The following is an 18,511-nucleotide window of genomic DNA, read 5'->3' as shown; positions in this document are numbered from 1 at the left end:
TTTTGGACGCGAACTGAAGCCTCCCTGTGCCGTCCGTGGCCTTTCGTTTGAGGTGTCCGAAACTCCCCAAGGTCCCTCGTTAAGTGAGACCCATCGCAAACGACTGGAGGACTTTCAGCGTCTGATCGCGCAGACACGCAATAACCTCAAGGCCGCCTACGAAAGGCAATCAACATATTATAACCTCCGTCGCAGGGAGGTGACGCACGAAGTCGGCGCACAGGTGATGAGAAGACTCCACGTCCTGTCTTCTGCTGCTGACGCCATCGTAGGGAAATTAGCACCAAAATATCATGGCCCCTGCATTGTGGTCGGTCGTCGAGGTACTAATCTCTACGAGGTACGTGATGAGGATACCGCTGCAGTGCACGTCGTTCACGTGAAAGACTTGAAACCTTTCTGTGCACGTGACTGATATGCAAGGATCCCGCATACGCAGCGACGTCTGGTGATCCGTTGTTCGTCAATCTTTCGGCCACGTCAAGCTGCCAACAAGCAGCCATAGATAACCCTCATCTGGGGGGTGACGTGTCACCGTGAGTAGCTCTTCGCCCCGCTTCCAAGACTCCGAGCCTGCCGTACTACCCTACCTTTGTAAACCCCACGCCTACTCTTCACCTTTGGTTACTCTTCGCCCCGATTCGTTTTCGTCCAGACCTCTGAGGCAACTCGGCCTCAGACAGTCTACATCATTCCTAATTTCGCCCACTTTTCGTCGTCAACACCCTGGAGCAGCCGGACCAACGGGGTCCGGCATCGGCTTCTGTCAACTTTTCCTGCCCACGATCCTACAGATGTGTCATCTACAGGAAAGTTCAACAGTTTTTTTTTCTTTTCTCGGTTTTCTTTTTTTTCGTTCCGAAGTGTGGAGGGGGTGTAACGAGTCAAATGGGTAGGGGGGTAAAAATATAACGATTTAGACCACGAACATTAAACAGCTAAACATAAGCTGTTGAGTAAGCCTAGTCGCGACACTAAACTGACGTCGTACCTAACCTCCAATTCCAAGACCGCAGACGACGTTGGTGTCAGTTTGGTTGTTTGGCTGTTCGACTGCGTCTGAGGCCGGGCTACGGGAGAGAAGATGAGCAGCGAGGTCACCTTTGAGCGGTACGCGGCTGTAAGCCTGTTAAAGCTGCCATGCGCCTGCCTTCGCTGCCAGTTTTTTTGTTTCGGTAACTCGTTGACCAATCAGGAATCGTTTTAACTTTCGTCTCGATTCTGAGACGAAGGTGAAGTAAGAAGAAGTTTTGTGAAGTTTTGGTCATTCGTATTCCCGGCTTTTGTTGAGGCATTCGCTAATTATTCGTCCTTTCGTCTTCGATTTGAAGAGTTTTCGTGCTACTACTTCGTCGTAAAAGTCACAGTAAGTTCTGTGGTGCATCGAGTGCGCGAAAAATCGTTTTTTACAGTATTACTACTTCGTTTGGTAAGTTGTACAATAAAACTTAGACAACTTAGGTTTTTCTTTCGGCAGAACTTTGTCGAAGTTCATAGGCTAGGCCTGATTCGCAGACCTCGTCATACGCTTTAACCAACTCATTTAATTAAAGTATCGGAGTTGGTGACAGATCATTTCGATTAACGTTTCGTAATCCATATCTGGGACTTTCTTTTTAAATTCTTAAACCCCTTTGTAAAGTTCCCGAACGCCCCGAAGTTGGCCCCAGCAGACAGGTTTCTGCTTGATAATTATTGCAGAAGTTTGCTTAAGTTGAACACGTGGGGAAGTTGAAGTTTTAGTTTTTCTTTTTTCGTATCAGCTCCTGAAGCAGTTTTATTTTTAGTTTCAGTTTTTTTTTCTCTCGTTTCGTGTCTCACTTGGGCAACTTAAGCCAACTCGTTTTCTTGTTTAGTAAATTCAGACTCTGTGGGAGTTAGGCTAGGTTAGGCCTATCTTGTACTAACCTTGTTTGTTTCAGGTCGACGACGTAACTCCGTAGGTAAGCGGAGTGACTACTTAGCTTACTTGTTGATTTGTTAAGTTAGCTAGTAGTGTGTCATTTAGATATTTGCCCACGGAGTCAAGTCAAAATTATTATTTTGCCCACAAGCCCTAGGCTAGAGTGGTGATTTCTAGTTGGGTGGTTAGTAACCCGCCACGTTCGTCTCGAGCTCTGACAACCGGGGCTATCAAAGTTAGGCTATCCGAATCACTATCGACTCCTGGGAAACTCCCCGCGACCAGACTAGGGCGAATCCTGGGATCTCGTTTTCTTACCGGTGGCGTAATTTCCCTCTTGTCGTCCGCCAGGAAAATTACGTCACATTTGTTCAAAACGTCCTTTCCATAAATACTTTTATGTTAAATTTACCTTAATAATGAAGCCTAAAATTAACCTAATGCAGGCTATGGGTACCGTACAAAATGACTCAAAATTACTTCCTTCTAAATATTTAGCTAGAACTTAACAAGCTAGAACTTAACAGGCTAGAACTTAATTTAACAAATTTCCAGAGCCCCTTTTCATTCCAGTTTAGTTAAATTTATTGGTTTAACAGTGAATCATTTCAACAAATAGGCCTATATTTAACACTTCTGGTATAGTATATATTATTATTATTTGAATGTGTTTGGTTGTCAAACTGTTTTTTGTACAAATAGGTCTGAGTTTTCTTAATTCCTTAATATAACCAAACTACACTTCCAATGAAAAATAATCAGTTTTAAAAATTGGAATAGGGATATTTTGTTTTTAAAATAAAACAATTAAGTAGCCCTAATTTTAAATTAGGTACCGATGGTACCGGAACCGGGAAACGATTTTGGTTAGGAACCAGTACTGGAATCGGTTGAAAAAGTGGTACCGACCCATCGCTAGTTTTTACCCACCTTTGATATCAACTAGAAAAGCGTAAGAATTCCCATGGTCATTGTAGTATAAAAAGTCTTCAATCAAATCCACCCAAGGGAAGTCAACACCCACAACTCCAAGAAGAGTTCCGTCAGAATGTCTGACACACTGCGCTATGCTTATCATCAGCTCTCCTGCGACAAGAAGATGGACATAGTACAGTACTTACTACATTAAAAATGACATAAAATCAAATAATACAATTTGTTTACTTGTATTAATTTAGGTATTTGTTGACCATTATAGTTGCATGTATTTGTTGTTTAATCAAATATTTTGTAACCATGTTATTATATTGAGACGATTAAAATGAATTGACAAGACACCAGCTAATGCTGTAAGCAATCAATATTTTTGTGTCAGTAAATAATTTTTTTTATATTTGAAAGTAATTTTTGAATTAATTTTCTTGGTTTTAATTCATTCTTGTGGTTGATATTCCAAATCCTGTATAACCCAGTATTGTAACGAATCTTCCCAAGTGGTATACATAAATATAAATATATTCAAGAGCCATAGTTTGTTAATTACCTTTCTTGGCAACGTCCCAGACAGGCAAGAAGTAGACTGGTTTAGAGTTGACAGGGGTATGAGGGGATGAACATACAGCTCTGACCACAGCTCCTAAGTAGGAACTGGAGTTGGCTGACACAGTAGTCCCTTGGACAATCCCTCCTGCTTGGAACTTGGCATTGGAGATGTTGTACATGCTGAAATTCTGTTGAGCAACCACACTCAGGAAGTGCTTCTCGTACAGGATTGTCTTGCCATCTTTAAAATACAATGACAAATATCAGTTTCTTACCAAACTCTGGTTGAGTTGATTTTTAAGTACCTAGGTTAAGTAGGTTTTACAAATTCCACACTCACGAGAAATTAAAAAGCCCAAAAAGTAACAACCATTTAGTTCATAAAGAATTTAGTCCATTCATCTAAAAGAGTATCTGATCGATTACTGTCTGAAAAGCCAAAACTGATAAAAATCATAAAATTATTGGAATTTCAAAATAATATGCTCATATTTTCAGAAAAATTCACCTCGTAATCATATGTGACTAAAATTTGTGATAGAAAAGGATAAAACCCAGTAAAAGGTTTATCAAATCAAATTTTAAAAACAACAAATCCATATTTCAAATATTTAAACTCAAAAACTGTCCGACATAAGTTTAAATAGCTCTTTAAACCAAATTATTCAACACAAATTCCTGCTGAGTCCTACCATCAATGAGGACACAAGTGTTGATGACGACTGAAGGGGCGATCTTATCTTGACCTTTGCTGATGACCTCCATCACAGTTTTGGCTTCGGTTATTGATGACATGAGACCCCGACTGACATACACAATCAGCACTGTCGCTTGGTCTTCCTTTGCTACAATGGACTCCTCGATGGACTTGAAAGCCGTACTGAAGGCCAACGAGTGATTAGTTGATCCTGTAACACAAAGTAAAACATTTAGAGAAATAATAATCATTTAAACTAGCCGATAAACTGATAAAATGTCACATGTGTTAGAGTGGACAAATTAATTTGTGTATTTATTTTTGAGATTGGAACTGCCGCCCTGTGACAGCAGGTAGGCAAGCTGCTATTTTTGGGTGAGGGCATAATCACTCGAAGTAGAATGATGAATTATTTTATTCCATTACCTTTTGACTTGGAGAGATCTTCAATGAATGTGAGCAGTTGATGCTTGATAGAGTGGGTAGCAAGGTGCATAGGTCCAGGACAAGGAGTAGACACTGAGTCTGACACTGCAAGAACACTGATGCTGTCTTCCTCTGACAACGACAACACTATGAGGCTGGCTGTAACAACAAAACTATAAACTATACAACAGTCTAAACACAAACTCAAGTATCATAACTGCCCAAAAATTCATACAACGACCTAAGTTGTCAGATCAAAACAAAAATAAGCTACAAAGGTTAATTATGTCATAAATCATATGGCTCACAAAGTAGCAAGGATTTTAATGCCAGGGTACACTTGGTTTTTAACAATGCCACATTGATGGAACATGTGGAAAGCTATTCGGTTAATAATTTATCCTCACATGTGAACATTCTTGATGAAGATGGTTAAAGGTATAAATTACACGTTTGACATGTTTACTAACTTCGGCCAGCATTTTAGATTTGAATGCTGCCAACAAGTAACAGTAAGAAATATTTGTTTTTATAAAAGCATTCAGAAATATTTTGACTCTTTTTCAAATTCCGAATTTTTCATTCTCTCTTACATATGCATAAGTTTTAGACCATGAGATTGTCATAATTTCCAATACCCGGGTACAAATGTCTTTGAAGAACATGAGTTAATTTTAACAGAGGCTTTATTCTATGTTCTTGTCAGATTCCTGCCGTTACATTTGGCAATAGGCACTACTAAGAACTGATTTTAACTTATCTATGGCCCTCACTGCTTTCTAACACTGTTTTGTTGGACTACGTCTAGAAACTTACAAACACAGAGCAGAACAGTATGGACACTCTGTTAGTGGCTGAGATTTAATTTTATATTATAAGTCCAACTTCAAGCACTGCTAACAGCAGATTGAAATCCTGAGATTAACAGGCCAACACAGGCACAACAGAAAAATGTGTTAACAATCAAATATCGGAGCATTTAACAAACAAGGGAATATTTCCAGTCTAAATGTATTTTACCTAAAGATTTTGCGATTGTAAACTGGTTTTCACTAAGTGAACCTCCATTGTCAATAAGTAGAACCATGTGTTTTGGTTTGGTCAAGACTGTCTTCAAAAACACCCTCCTGAAAACAAGAGATAATCATAAACTAAAACTGAAATCAATAACACAGAGAATTAATACATTTTTAAGGTCTAATCAAAGAAACAATCCATCAATCTACAAAAACACTATACAGGGTTAGTAAAAAGTCTGGAGATCCCCTGTTAATTTTTTAATGGCCCATACTAGGAAAACTAAACTCGGCACATGTTTATGGCATGTTATGAAGTACTTTTTGGGCATAACTGCCACTTGGTGTACATTCCCAAAATTGGGGATTTTGAGGTAAACTCAAAAATGTCATATGGTAAGACCCATCGAGTGACCCCTCATTTTGGAGGTCCTAGTAAAAGAAAAACAACAACGCAAACTAGACGTCTCTATCTCACTCCAGTAACAAGTGGCAGCCAATTGAAATTCTTAGAAGTTAAATTTAACTTACAGCTTTCCAAGTCTGGAGACCCCCTGAACATTTTGTAACGGCTTACACTAGGAAAACTAAACGATACACATCTTTATGGCATGTTATGAAGTAGTTTTTGAGCCTAATTGCTAATTGGTTCCCAAAAACTAAAAAATTTTGAAAGTTAAGCCACATTGAATGACCCCTCATTTTGAAGGTCGTGATAAAAGAAAACTAAAAATGCAAACTAGAGTTCCTATGTTAACACAGTAAATTTGGCAGCCAATTAAATATAAAATTGCAAGTTAATTCTGATTTCTAAAGATTTCAATCAGCTGTCATTTTGTACTGGATTGAGATAGAGACCTCTAGTTTGCGTTGTTAGTTTCTTTTTACCAGGACTTTCAAAATGAGGGGTCGCTCGATAGGTCTTACCATTTAAAATCTTTGAGTTTCCCCCAAAATCCCCCATTTTGGGGATGTACACCAAGTTGCGATTATGCTTAAAAAGTAATTCATAACATGCCATAAAGGTGTGCCAAGTTTAGTTTTTCCAGTATGGGCCGTTAAAAAATTAACAGGGGGACTCCAGACTTTTTACTAACCCTATTTATAGAGTTAAAGAAGACTTATACTACTTTAAATAAAATAAATTTGAGGAACTAACACTGTGACTCATTATTCAATGTTTTCTATCAAACTAACATATATGAGCCCATTCTTGCCCAATCAAAATGATGACTTAACATGTCAATACCACAGCAATAGCTGTTACAAAGTAAGTGTTGCAAAGTAAGAAACTCTGTAGTGAAGCATGTTAATAGGTTACTAAGCAGTAAGTGATGACTGGTAAGTTGTACTGACTGAAAGTGGGGATCATCCATGGTGGAACACTTGTCTCTGACCAGGTTATCACTGTACACATGAGTTACACCTTCAGGTTCTAGCTGGGATATGAAGTATTTCACACTTCTAGATCCAGCTCCTGCCTCAGCAAACACTGTAACATAACACATTACCATTTTTTTTGTCGTAGGATGCTAGGCACGAGCCTGGGATTGTTTTTCACATTACTTCAGGCTATACCTAGGGGTTGCAGCATTATTCCTTAGACAAAATCCATTGGTGACTTGGCGGGATTTGAACCCGGGACCTCAGGGACTGAAGTCCCGCGCTCTAACTACTACACCAGCTCGCTCCCCTAGACATAAGCCACACATTACCTTTCGACTTAATCAAAACTCACTGCCTTACTAGGGCTAAAATAAAATAACGTTTAAGCTCTTAAGATTACAATACATGTGTTGGTGTCAATTGAAGCCCAAAGCATCCTTCCACTGGAAGTTGATATCTTCTCCATTGGGGCTTCAAGATTCAAGAAAGATGCCAGATTTCTATTTGTGTGACTTCAAAACTGTCATACAATAGCTACTAAGTCACTGTCAGTTCCATTCACTGCTGCAACGTCTTGTTCACTTTATCTTTGTGAAACTAGTCCATTCGTGTTCGTAAAGTATTAATCTTTATATATTCTCTAGTTGATTCAATGTACCTATTTGATGTCATAAGCTGCATTGTCCAAGGCGCGTCTGTTGCGTCTGACGCAGAGCGATGATCGCTGAGCGTCGATCGCTTGGAGGCCTGTTGTCCAAGAACGCGTCTATTCAGTTCAACAGTTGGTTGCTGACTGTGTAAAAATTTATTTTGCTCTCACTATTAGCGTTAAGAGCCAAGTGTTGAAGATCCTATTCATCGAAGATATAGAAAACGAGGAAATTCTGGACCTTTAGTGAACCTCGATTGTGTACCCACAGTGTTTTCAAAAAGAGAAGTGAGGAAGGATATTTTAGAATACCTATCAAAAACCACTTTAATGCAGACAAGAGTGCATTAATTGATTTTTTTTTACTTTTAATGGCAACAGTTTAAGTTCCGTTAAATCCTTTAAAGTTTAAGTTGTAATAATTTAATTTAACACTAATTTATTATTATTTTGAAATTTTTCTTTACTTAAATACAGATATCTCCTATTCTAAATAACTCCCAATATGTAATCCATAGCTAAAATTAAAGTCAATACTTTGGTGAACTATTTTAGACTATAACTTTAATTTAATTTTGATTTAATTTTGTGTTTTTGTTCGTAGCGGGTCTCTAACTCAAATGGAAGCCCTTACATTACTGAATATTTTAAGGTTGAAACGAACTGCAAACGTTAATAAGAACTGGAGATATTTAAAAAAATGATTAAAGTACGAAACGTCTATAAGAAATGTATGGGGAAGAGTTTTCGTTTGAATTTCTTTAAAACAAAAAATAAATAAAAACGGATTCCCGCATTAAAATTTGCATGAAAATCTAGTTTTGTAAATTATGTGTCACAAAACTATCATTACATAAAAACAATATGTATATCCAATATGGCGGATCCAAGATGGTGGCCATAAACGTGTTTCCTATCGAAATGAAGTACTAACCACCCAATAAATACTGGTGGTGATCTTAAGTCAACATCTCGAAAATGTGCATAAAAGATGCAAGTGGAATCATTTTTTATTATTTTTCCAATGTTGGGAAAAGCCACAATTTTTTATAATGATTTTAGGGGGTTTCTCATGGACCGATTTTTGGCAACCTTTAGTATATCAATCAGCAGACTCAACACTACAAAATAAAACCCTAAAACATTATCTTGCAATCTTTTTAGGTCATATTCTATATTTCTTTGACTATAGCCATTACATTAAGATACTGTATATTATGGAGTATACGGGAGAACACAGAAACAACAATGCAATAGACGCAATAGACGCTGGCCGTCAGCGATCCCGTCTGCTCCCGGAGCAGTGCCCCGCGTCAGACGCTCAGCGTCTCAAGCGTCAGACACTAGAGACGCTCCCTTGGACAACGGGCCCATTGAAATCAATGCTTAGCAGTCACTGAGCGTCCATCGCTAGCGTCTATTACTCAGCGTCAGACGCAACAGACGCGTTCTTGGACAACGGGCCTATATTGTGTAACTGTGCTGTGTAAATAGTAGCTAGAATAACAAGTCAGTCAATTTCACTAATGTTATCTATTCACCATTCATTGTGTTGTGTAAGGCAATACCCTAGTTTTATATTTTAGGAAGGGAGTTCAGCAAAAAGTTAAAGTAACAGTTTTATATTTTGAGGATTGCAAGATTATCCCAGAACCATTTAAGGTTCGAGATAATTCTGGAAACAAGATTTAACGGCATAGCTCTCCAGCCACTCTGAGGATAGATAAGGTGGTTTTTGCAAACCGCCGAGTCTAGAGTCAGAGAAGCTTCAGATAACATCATGGAGATGTCTCTCCCGCTGTTACTAATAGCAGGTATGTGGTGATAGGCTTTGAACTTGCATAAATGGCCCAATCCTTGATTAACCCTCTAACGTATTAATTAGTTGATGGGGATTTGATTTCTCTGTTATATCAGTATGTTTGTGATATTTATATCAGTGTGTTTGTGCTTTATTATTCTTAAAAATCCGATAATAAGCGAACCGTTAGTTCATGCCCGAGTATTCATTTAGACATCCTCACCCCATACCAGATTCAACAATTGTATTGTAGGCCTACCATTGTCAATATTCTGAAAAAAATTTGTTTTCGGTTAAATAAATGAAAACATTTGAATAATACTCATCAAAATAATAGAAAGATAGAATGCTGTTTTAACAATCGGTGTGACAGTAAAAATTCATTGATTTTATTTTGTTTTCATTTTTCTAATAAAGTACTTTTCATAGAAACAACAAGAGGCTACACTTTTTATTGGGCTGGCTTTTTAACTTTTAAAAATATATATATAAATAAAAGGTCTGTACGAATTTTAAATACCCCCGCCGCAGCAAACCTGCCGACTAAGCGAATTTCGATTTGTCTAAATTGATTTTCATTAAATATATTTAAATAACATTAAGGTTTAACGAGTACCTAGGTTTGCTGCTACAAGGAAACTAATAAAGTGTGTTTTTTAGTCAAATATTAATAGCTTAGTGTAAAATAAATTAATTTGCCAAGTTTGATCAAAATATATCCATAAACAAGCAAACTACAACATTTTACAATATTCTCCATAAGAATAACATGGGAATTTTAAATTTACAATTTTTTTTAATTTTCTCCGTTACCAATAACCGAACAAAAATACTTTTATATACTAAATTATTTGTTTTTTAAGCTCTTTAAAAAGGTCTAAAGAGAAATTGGGAAATTTTGTGTTTTGAGGGTCAAAAGTGAGAAAAACCAATTTTTACCCCATAAAACCCCCCGTAAAACCGTGTTCCCATGGTCCGATCATGCTGGTTTGCAAACTCATTCAAGTTTATCCCGCTTTACACCTTTAAACCAAATTTCATCAAAATCGGACAAAAATTACTCAAGTTATCGCGTTCACGGACACACACACACATATATATATATATATATATATATATATATATATATACACATATATAAAAATTTGAACGAATGGTGTTTTTGGCCTCTGGGGACATCAAAATGAAAAAGTAAATCGGTCCCGGACCTAGTTCTTACCATGCCACCTACGGTAATAGCTACTTTCCTATAGGGAAATTCGCTAAAAAAGTGGAACTACAAACTAAAACAAAAATATTAGTTATAACTGAAAACAAAATCCATGTAGTAAATGTAATTGTATACAACTTGAACAAAATCTAAGACATACCTTCTGTAAGATTTAAAATGGAAAAAGGAAGGTTACTGAAGTCCAATGAGGCATTGCTGTAAGATTCTTCAAATGACCTGAAAATTGTAATGAATTAGTAAGTTTAGGTAGTAGATTACAACATCTTAAACCTAGTTGAATGTTTTAAATTAATTGGAAAAAGACTGTTAGGGCCTACATGTGACTAGTAGATTGGAAGAAAACCCATAACTGGACTAACCACAGTGGATCTTGGATAATTCTAACACCAGGGGATCATGCTACACTCATCTCCATATACACTTGGCTTAAAATACCTACTTTGTATGGTTACCATTTAATACGAAAGTATTAAAGAAAGTTTTAGTAAACAATTTGAAATATTAAAAACAATTAAATAGATAAGTATATTATGATAATAAAGGGTTTGAAATAAAAATTGAAACTTTCGAATGCACCACTGTACAAGACACGTGTATTCAGTAAATTTGAGGGTTTATCTCTGCTATTCAGCAAGAGTTTAATTCTTAGTTTGCTTAACAAGTAATTGTTAGATTTCACCTGTTAGCTAAATTAAATAATTCTAGCCAAATTAATTTAATTTAACCAAACTTACCCATTCTCACATATGTAGAGACAAGGCACGCTAACATAACAACATTTCTTTGAGTGCAGTTTAAAACCTTGAATGGCTGATACAGTTCGATTGAGCACCCTTAAGTTTTCATTTAATTTTGCTTCCAGTCTGTTGCTCAGCTAGAAAAAAATTATATTATGGCTTATCCAATGTCTAGATTGCAGTTTAAAAGCAATATTATTTTTATTAGATATTTTATATATCCAAGAACATAAGATAGTGTCATTTAATAAAACAAACCTCTTTGACTTAAATAAGCAGTTATCTTTTCAAACAAATCTCTTACTACCCAATATTCAATAATTGTGTTTTTACAATATTATCAAATCAAAATTATAATACTGACAGAGAATTCATTTCATTATACACAGCTGCTTTATAAAAGAGAGTAAGTTAAATCAAATGTGTTAAAAAGTAGGCCTACTGCAAGTGCTCCAAACGTGGGGACCAGCACCCAATCTCCTTAATCTTGAAGCAAAGTAAATAATTTTTTATGGTAGGATGGCTTACCATTTTGGTAATTTCTCCATCTTCGTTGTTGCTTGTACTGTATTCTAATGAGTCGACAACATCCTGAAAAATCATTGAAATGTAATAGGAGCATGAGAACCTGAAATTATTTTAAAAAGAGTTTTTAGTGTCAATTAAGGCCAGACTTAGGCCTATGCCTTCATTAATTGTAGAGGAATCAGTTTGCATAAATTGAATCGACCAGCTATTCAATAACGTAAATTACTGTTATCAAATAATTATACACTTTTATTAAAGTTATAAAAAAAACAGGATGGTAATAAGTAATTTCTCGATAAATATACAAAGGTATTTTTTCTGTTTTGGTAATCAACATACAGTACCTATAATTTCTATACAGTAGACTCCCTCTTATCCGGACACCTTTTAACCGGACATCGGTTTAGCCGGACTACACTTGGCAGAAATTACATCTCTTGAACCGGACAATTTTTATCAGCACATCGGTTTAACCAGACTAGATCGGCAGGAAGTGGGCAATACTGGAACGACTGTTCTCGTGCGAAAGATTTGAGACTAGGTATCACACGTCTAAATACAACGCTCTTCTAAATTTAAGTCAAATACAGTATACAATATGCATTGAAACATTCCGTTTTAACGAGCCTTTGGGGATGTCGGTTCAACTGGAAAAACCGTTATCTGGACTGGCCTCGGTCCCGAGAAGTCCGGATAAGAGGGAGTCTACTGTAATTCTTCTTCAATAATTAGTTAACTGGAAAGGTTAAACACGAAACACAGTTTTTCACTGGTTACACAAAGTGGAAAACTTGAAGTGTGAATAACAAAGTGGAGAAAAGAGGGGGAAATAACAACAACAAAAACACCGTGGATGCCAAGTGGGCGAGACAAAAAAACATTCCGGCATTTGGTATAAAATGTTAAACACACACATTGTTTGTGTTACTTATCTTGAATATAACAACCCTAAGAAATCCTACTTATTCAAGCATCCAGGAGGGAGAGGAGAAACCCTGTCAGATCATGGCTGAGACCCTTAAGTATTGGTGACAGAAAAGTTACAAATAAACCCAAAACAGGGTAAAATCATTGTATTAAGTGGAATAAATTACAGTTGTAGGCAAGAGTCAATGAAACCTCTTCGTTAGTAATATTAATTGAATTCCAAATCTATTGTAACACACACTAACATTCACTAATGCACTTTGTCAAAATGAAAGATACAAGCAATCATTTTGTTAAGAGACAGGATGTTTATTTAAATACTGTACTGTAACATCCTGCAGTCTAGCGTATTGTTCCCAACGCCGAGCGTGGGAGCGGAAATGCTGCGATTCCTAGAATGTTGCGTGTAAACTGTAATATTTTATGAGCGAGGACAGATAATGCGATCATTGGTTAGTACAAGGTCTCGTTTAAGGGGGTCTACTGTAAATGTCAATAATTTAATTTTTTAGAAATTGTTCGATATTCTTTAAAAAAATGTTCTTAAATAAAGTTCTTTTGTCTAAATAGACCACCAATATATTTTTGACTACACCTACTTTAATTCCATTAATACAATAAATTTTGAGTTAGGCTAGTTTAGGTTAAAATAGATTCTTAGGATCTCTAACAATCGAGGGTCTCGTCAAGCTCCAATACCATTTTGAGGTCTTAGGACCAGTACATAATCTTATAGGTTGGATGCCTTTTGTTTACAAATGGCCTGTTTTTGCATAGGTAAGTTATATATTAATCTATTAATAGTGATGACATTAAAATTATGTTGGATCAATAGGCCTACAATAACAATAGTGCAGTAGCCTAGAAGTGGACCAATGGAAAATAACCAAAACATTTTTGGATTATATTCATTCTTTGCATAGATGTAGGGGAGTAGTCCTATTGACAATCGATGTTTAACCCGATGTCAAACATCGGACTTTTTGACAGAAATATTTAGAGAATGAGCTATTGGTGGATTCCAAATGCAAGTGTATCAGATGTTGTCCAAAATTATGCTGAATAAGCAGGGACGTCACCATAGTGTAGGGGGGGGGGGGCTTCCCAACCCACAATCTGATAAAGAGAAAAGTTGGGAATTTCCTTGCCACGAGTTGGGACAGTTGGGAAGTCAGAGATACAAGAAAAATATATTTTTAAACAAAATAAAATTTAAATATTTGCGAAAATCCATAAGATTGAAATTTCTTTGACTTTGACAAATAGGCTAAACTTGATGTTTCTTCAACTTGCATTTAACTTTGATTAAAAATCTTAGGCTAAAAACGCATTATTTTAAGATATCAATAATCAATTGGTGGTATAGGCCTAGTTTGTTGGAATTTCGTTTGCAAGAAATGTTGTTCCTTATTGGACGTATGTTGGCTACCCTGAACCTGTCCTATGTTGATGATTCGTCACCTGCGAGTTTGAAAGTGTAAGTGATCTAGCGATCTAGCTCTTCAGTTGAATTATGTTGATTGTTAGAGTTTAATTATACAGAGTGTCCATAAAAAACGTTTCAGAACTTTGGGAAATGAATCCTCATACTAAAAGGAAGAAAAAAGTTGATCTGAACGTATGTCTGAAAATGCATATTTTTACCCAGTTCTCCGCCATTTTGTTTTTTTATACAAAAATATTTTTAGGTAGGCCTACCTATCTGTGAAGTTTTTTGTTCGATGATTATAAAATTTGGTGACCATGTTAAAATACACAAGACCTATAATAGAAAAAAGTAGGCCTAATAAAGTTGTTCCAATTGTAAATTTCAAAATGGCGGCCATTTGAATTTTTCTAACTTAAATAGCTCAAAAACAGCTAAGTTGGTTCTATGAAAAAAATTCTAGAATACTTTTTCTTAGAAATTTTAATTCCCTATCAAACATTACCAAAATAAAAAAGATCGGACAAAAAGTAACTGAAATATAACGTTTTTGTGTAAAAATTTGGCAAAGTTAGTCGGCAAACCCTTAATTTTGCCTTATTTTTACACAAAAAAACCCATCAATGGACCACTATCCTAAAAATCTTTTAACCGAACCCCCTTAACACGTTGAGTGCGGCCTACGTTATTTAACGTACCTAGTGCGTGACTGGCGTGCCCGGCGGCCTAAGTTAAACTACGTAAGTAGCCCTCCATCTTTAAAGCTGATAGTGAGAGGTTCAAAGCCATTGCCGTGAGATTTTGTTTTGAGTGGTGCTTATTGTGCTAGTTTTATCATTCAATCCATTATAATTCTTTTTGGATCCGACAATTCTTTTCCCTCCATTTGGCAATATTGAGGGCCTTTAAGGAGTTTTGTTTAAAGCTGCTATCTTTTGAGTTAGAATAATACTAGCCTACGTTCACGACTGTAACGCAGTACGGTACATGCTACAATAGGGTACGACTCTCAGTAACTTATGAAGAAAACAAAATTTTAATGTTTTCGCACACCACATTCACCGCATGTTTTATGTTCAACCACATAGCACATTAGCTGTTCCCGCCACCAGCCGCGGCTGGCCATCGCGCAACCGCACTGAACGTGTCAATCCCTAGGCCTAATAAGTTAGGCCTAGTTTTGAATAGGTAGGTAGGCCTAATCAACTCTCAACTGCATTCAAGTAACCTAAGATAATGTAGGACAACTTCGTGCATTAAGTTAGAAACCTCCCTTCATTACAATAAACTACTATAAGCCTACCTTGATGATCCTAACACCCAACTCTTCATCTGCCAAATCCTTCAAACGGGTTGCAAACTTTCTGGCCAATTTAAGTAGTATAGAGTTGCTACTGCTTTTTCCTGTAGAATTGGATTTGGAGTCCATTGATCCTGATGCACCATGGATCATTTTATAACTGGTTGAATCGTAGCCAACATGTTCTTGACAACTTGAAAAGGCAAAGGCCATGATGAACACAAGACATACATTAAATGTTACTGTCATTTTCTCTTGTATTACAGTGTACTGTTATTCTTTAAGTTAGGACCTACTGCAAAATAGGAAATCGTCCATTATGTGTCGATAGTTTATCTATAAAATCAACCAATTATATTTTGAAACAGATTTGTAAAATCTTCCAAGGTATGGGCCTAAGCTCGTTGATGAAAATAAACATAGCCATCATTCCTTTGTACTTGAATATGAGAAATTTAGGTTTAGTTGTATGCAGATACAATATACGAATTAAATCGTGTTCAAACCCCGATTTAGCCTAATTTTATGTTCAAAATACAACAATAATAAACATAATAACAAAGTTGAACTAAAAACAAAAACTATAGCTGCTACGCTACAACCTCCCAAAATACAGCAATAGCAATAAAAAAAAAGTAAAGTAGGAAAAAACTGAAAAAAGTCTAAACCCCCCTGAAAAACAGTAAAAAAAGCAATAGCTAAATGAACAAGAACAACATATAAACGTCCATAGAGTACAAAAATAAGGCTATATATTTGCTATATACATTTCTTGCAGCATAGCTTTTAAACTAGAATCTTCTTATAGTATCTAATACCATAACACCTAAAAATTTCAGATAATGACGTATATCTAATAATAAGCGCCGATAATTAGTTTTTCCACAGGGTTTAGAATAATAGATACTATAACGACTATAAATATCCCTGCCGTAGCAAACCTACCAAACGCATTTCCATTTCCCTGATTTGCTTTTTAATAAAATATTTCCCTTTAACATGTCTGATTAATTCCATTTTTTTATATAATTTAATTTAGGTTAAATGAGTACTTAGGTTTTCTGCTACAGGGAAGGTATTAAAATGTGTTTTTAGTGCAGTGGAGCAATAGCAATAAAAAAAAAGTAAAGTAGGAAAAAACTGAAAAAAGTCTAAACCCCCCTGAAAAACAGTAAAAAAAGCAATAGCTAAATGAACAAGAACAACAAATAAACGTCCATAGAGTACAAAAATAAGGCTATATATTTGCTATATACATTTCTTGCAGCATAGCTTTTAAACTAGAATCTTCTTATAGTATCTAATACCATAACACCTAAAAATTTCAGATAATGACGTATATCTAATAATAAGCGCCGATAATTAGTTTTTCCACAGGGTTTAGAATAATAGATACTATAACGACTATAAATATCCCTGCCGTAGCAAACCTACCAAACGCATTTCCATTTCCCTGATTTGCTTTTCAATAAAGTATTTCCCTTTAACATGTCTGATTAATTCCATTTTTTTTATATAATTTAATTTAGGTTAAATGAGTACTTAGGTTTTCTGCTACAGGGAAGGTATTAAAATGTGTTTTTAGTGCAGTATTATTAGTTAAGTATGTAATACTATAGATTATAGATTAAAAATACACCTTAGTCGATTTCTCATCCTAATGGAAAAGCGGAAGCCAATTTTATTGTTCTGCCCAGTGAACTATACTATATAGAAGCATGGGCGTCATTTGGGGGTTGGTTGCCCCCTGGTTCGTGGGCTAGAGAAAAAATATATTGTATTAGCTAATATACAAATATTTTCTCCTGTCAAAATCCTAAAATGCACGGTAGACATAAATCTTGCCCATTCTCCTATAGTAATTTGAGACAAAAATATCATTTTTTAGTGTCTCAGTAGCACATTCAAATTAATTGTGTCAAATTATTTAATTGATAATAAAATTTTAATTGCTTTAGGTAATTAAATACTTGTGTTTTATTTAAAAACCAAATTAAACTTTTATAAACTATATAGGCTATGAATACAACCGTATTCATTGCTATAGGTCTAAATATTGTACAAGAGAATTTGGTCATAAATCTAATAACAAAAATAATATTAATACACCATGGACATGAAACTATTGATCACGTTTCACTAGATGACTAACTTGCCAAAATATTATTATGTTTCTGTCTGTTGTCAATAATTGTTGGTTTCATTAATTTTCTGCCTGAATTTAAATAAATTTTACTCATAATTTTGTTTTCATTCGAAGTCCTTTTGACAATTAAAATAGGCTTAAACCTCTCTTTTTTGTTTCAAAACTACAACATTTTCCGGGAGAGGACCCCCGGACCCCCCCCCCACCGTTTGCTGGGGGGTATTCCGTACCCCCCAGTGTTTGCCCCCCCCCAAGGATTTAGTGAAATGACGCCACTGTATAGAAGGTCATGTGGGGCCATATAGGGGCCTGGTGTCTAGTTGTGATGCCATCCTGCTTCTTCAGAAAAAGGCTGTTAGGATAGTCTCGTCAGCCGACTATCTAGACCACTGTAGGCCAATCTTTCGGCAACTGGGAATCATCACAGCGTACAGCAATTATATTTTCATAAACCTATTACACGTCAAGACAAACATAAGCACCTTTTGTACAAGAGTGGAGATGCATGGCCTGAATCTTCGACATGGAATCAGATTAAACCTCCCGTACTATGCAGACTCAACAAAAAAGACTGTTTCCCCCACCTGACTCAAGATTAAGATTCAAGAGAGACATTAAAGAGATTAATTAGTTTATTAACCCGTAATAAATCTCTTGAAGATGTTCAATAGACTACCATGAGGGGGCATCGGCCTCGTTCCGAGCAAATCACTTTTTCTACATGAAACAAAGACTAAGTCAATAATCATTAGCCTAAGAAACTTAGAACATAGGGTGAAATCTGTCAAACTTCTAGGCTTACATCTTTATAGGCGACATCCATCCCTATAATACACGTAGGAAAGATTTTCTCAAT

At 36.0% G+C, this 18,511-nt stretch overlaps 1 protein-coding gene across 1 annotated transcript in view; it reads right to left on the bottom strand.

Annotated features, from left to right (window-relative positions):
- The window catches only part of LOC128981877 (VWFA and cache domain-containing protein 1-like), a 55,263-nt gene extending 39,160 nt beyond the window's left edge, over positions 1–16,103 (bottom strand). The window contains exons 1-10 of the mRNA XM_054400850.1: positions 15,513–16,103; positions 11,857–11,919; positions 11,326–11,465; positions 10,731–10,807; positions 6,881–7,016; positions 5,529–5,635; positions 4,509–4,667; positions 4,078–4,293; positions 3,387–3,626; positions 2,834–2,989 (exon numbers count right to left, since the gene is read on the bottom strand). Coding sequence (XP_054256825.1) covers positions 2,834–2,989; positions 3,387–3,626; positions 4,078–4,293; positions 4,509–4,667; positions 5,529–5,635; positions 6,881–7,016; positions 10,731–10,807; positions 11,326–11,465; positions 11,857–11,919; positions 15,513–15,758 — 1,540 coding nt within the window. The 5' untranslated portion in view covers positions 15,759–16,103. The remainder of the gene's footprint in view (positions 1–2,833; positions 2,990–3,386; positions 3,627–4,077; positions 4,294–4,508; positions 4,668–5,528; positions 5,636–6,880; positions 7,017–10,730; positions 10,808–11,325; positions 11,466–11,856; positions 11,920–15,512) is intronic.
- Positions 16,104–18,511: the final 2,408 nt, after the last annotated feature.

This window comes from Macrosteles quadrilineatus, unplaced genomic scaffold, assembly GCF_028750875.1.
Source record: "Macrosteles quadrilineatus isolate MER2022 unplaced genomic scaffold, UCM_ALF_1.0 Scaffold_54__1_contigs__length_841927, whole genome shotgun sequence".
In the NCBI taxonomy this organism is placed as follows: Eukaryota; Metazoa; Arthropoda; class Insecta; order Hemiptera; family Cicadellidae; genus Macrosteles; species Macrosteles quadrilineatus.
This window is presented reverse-complemented; position numbering and strand designations above follow the sequence as displayed.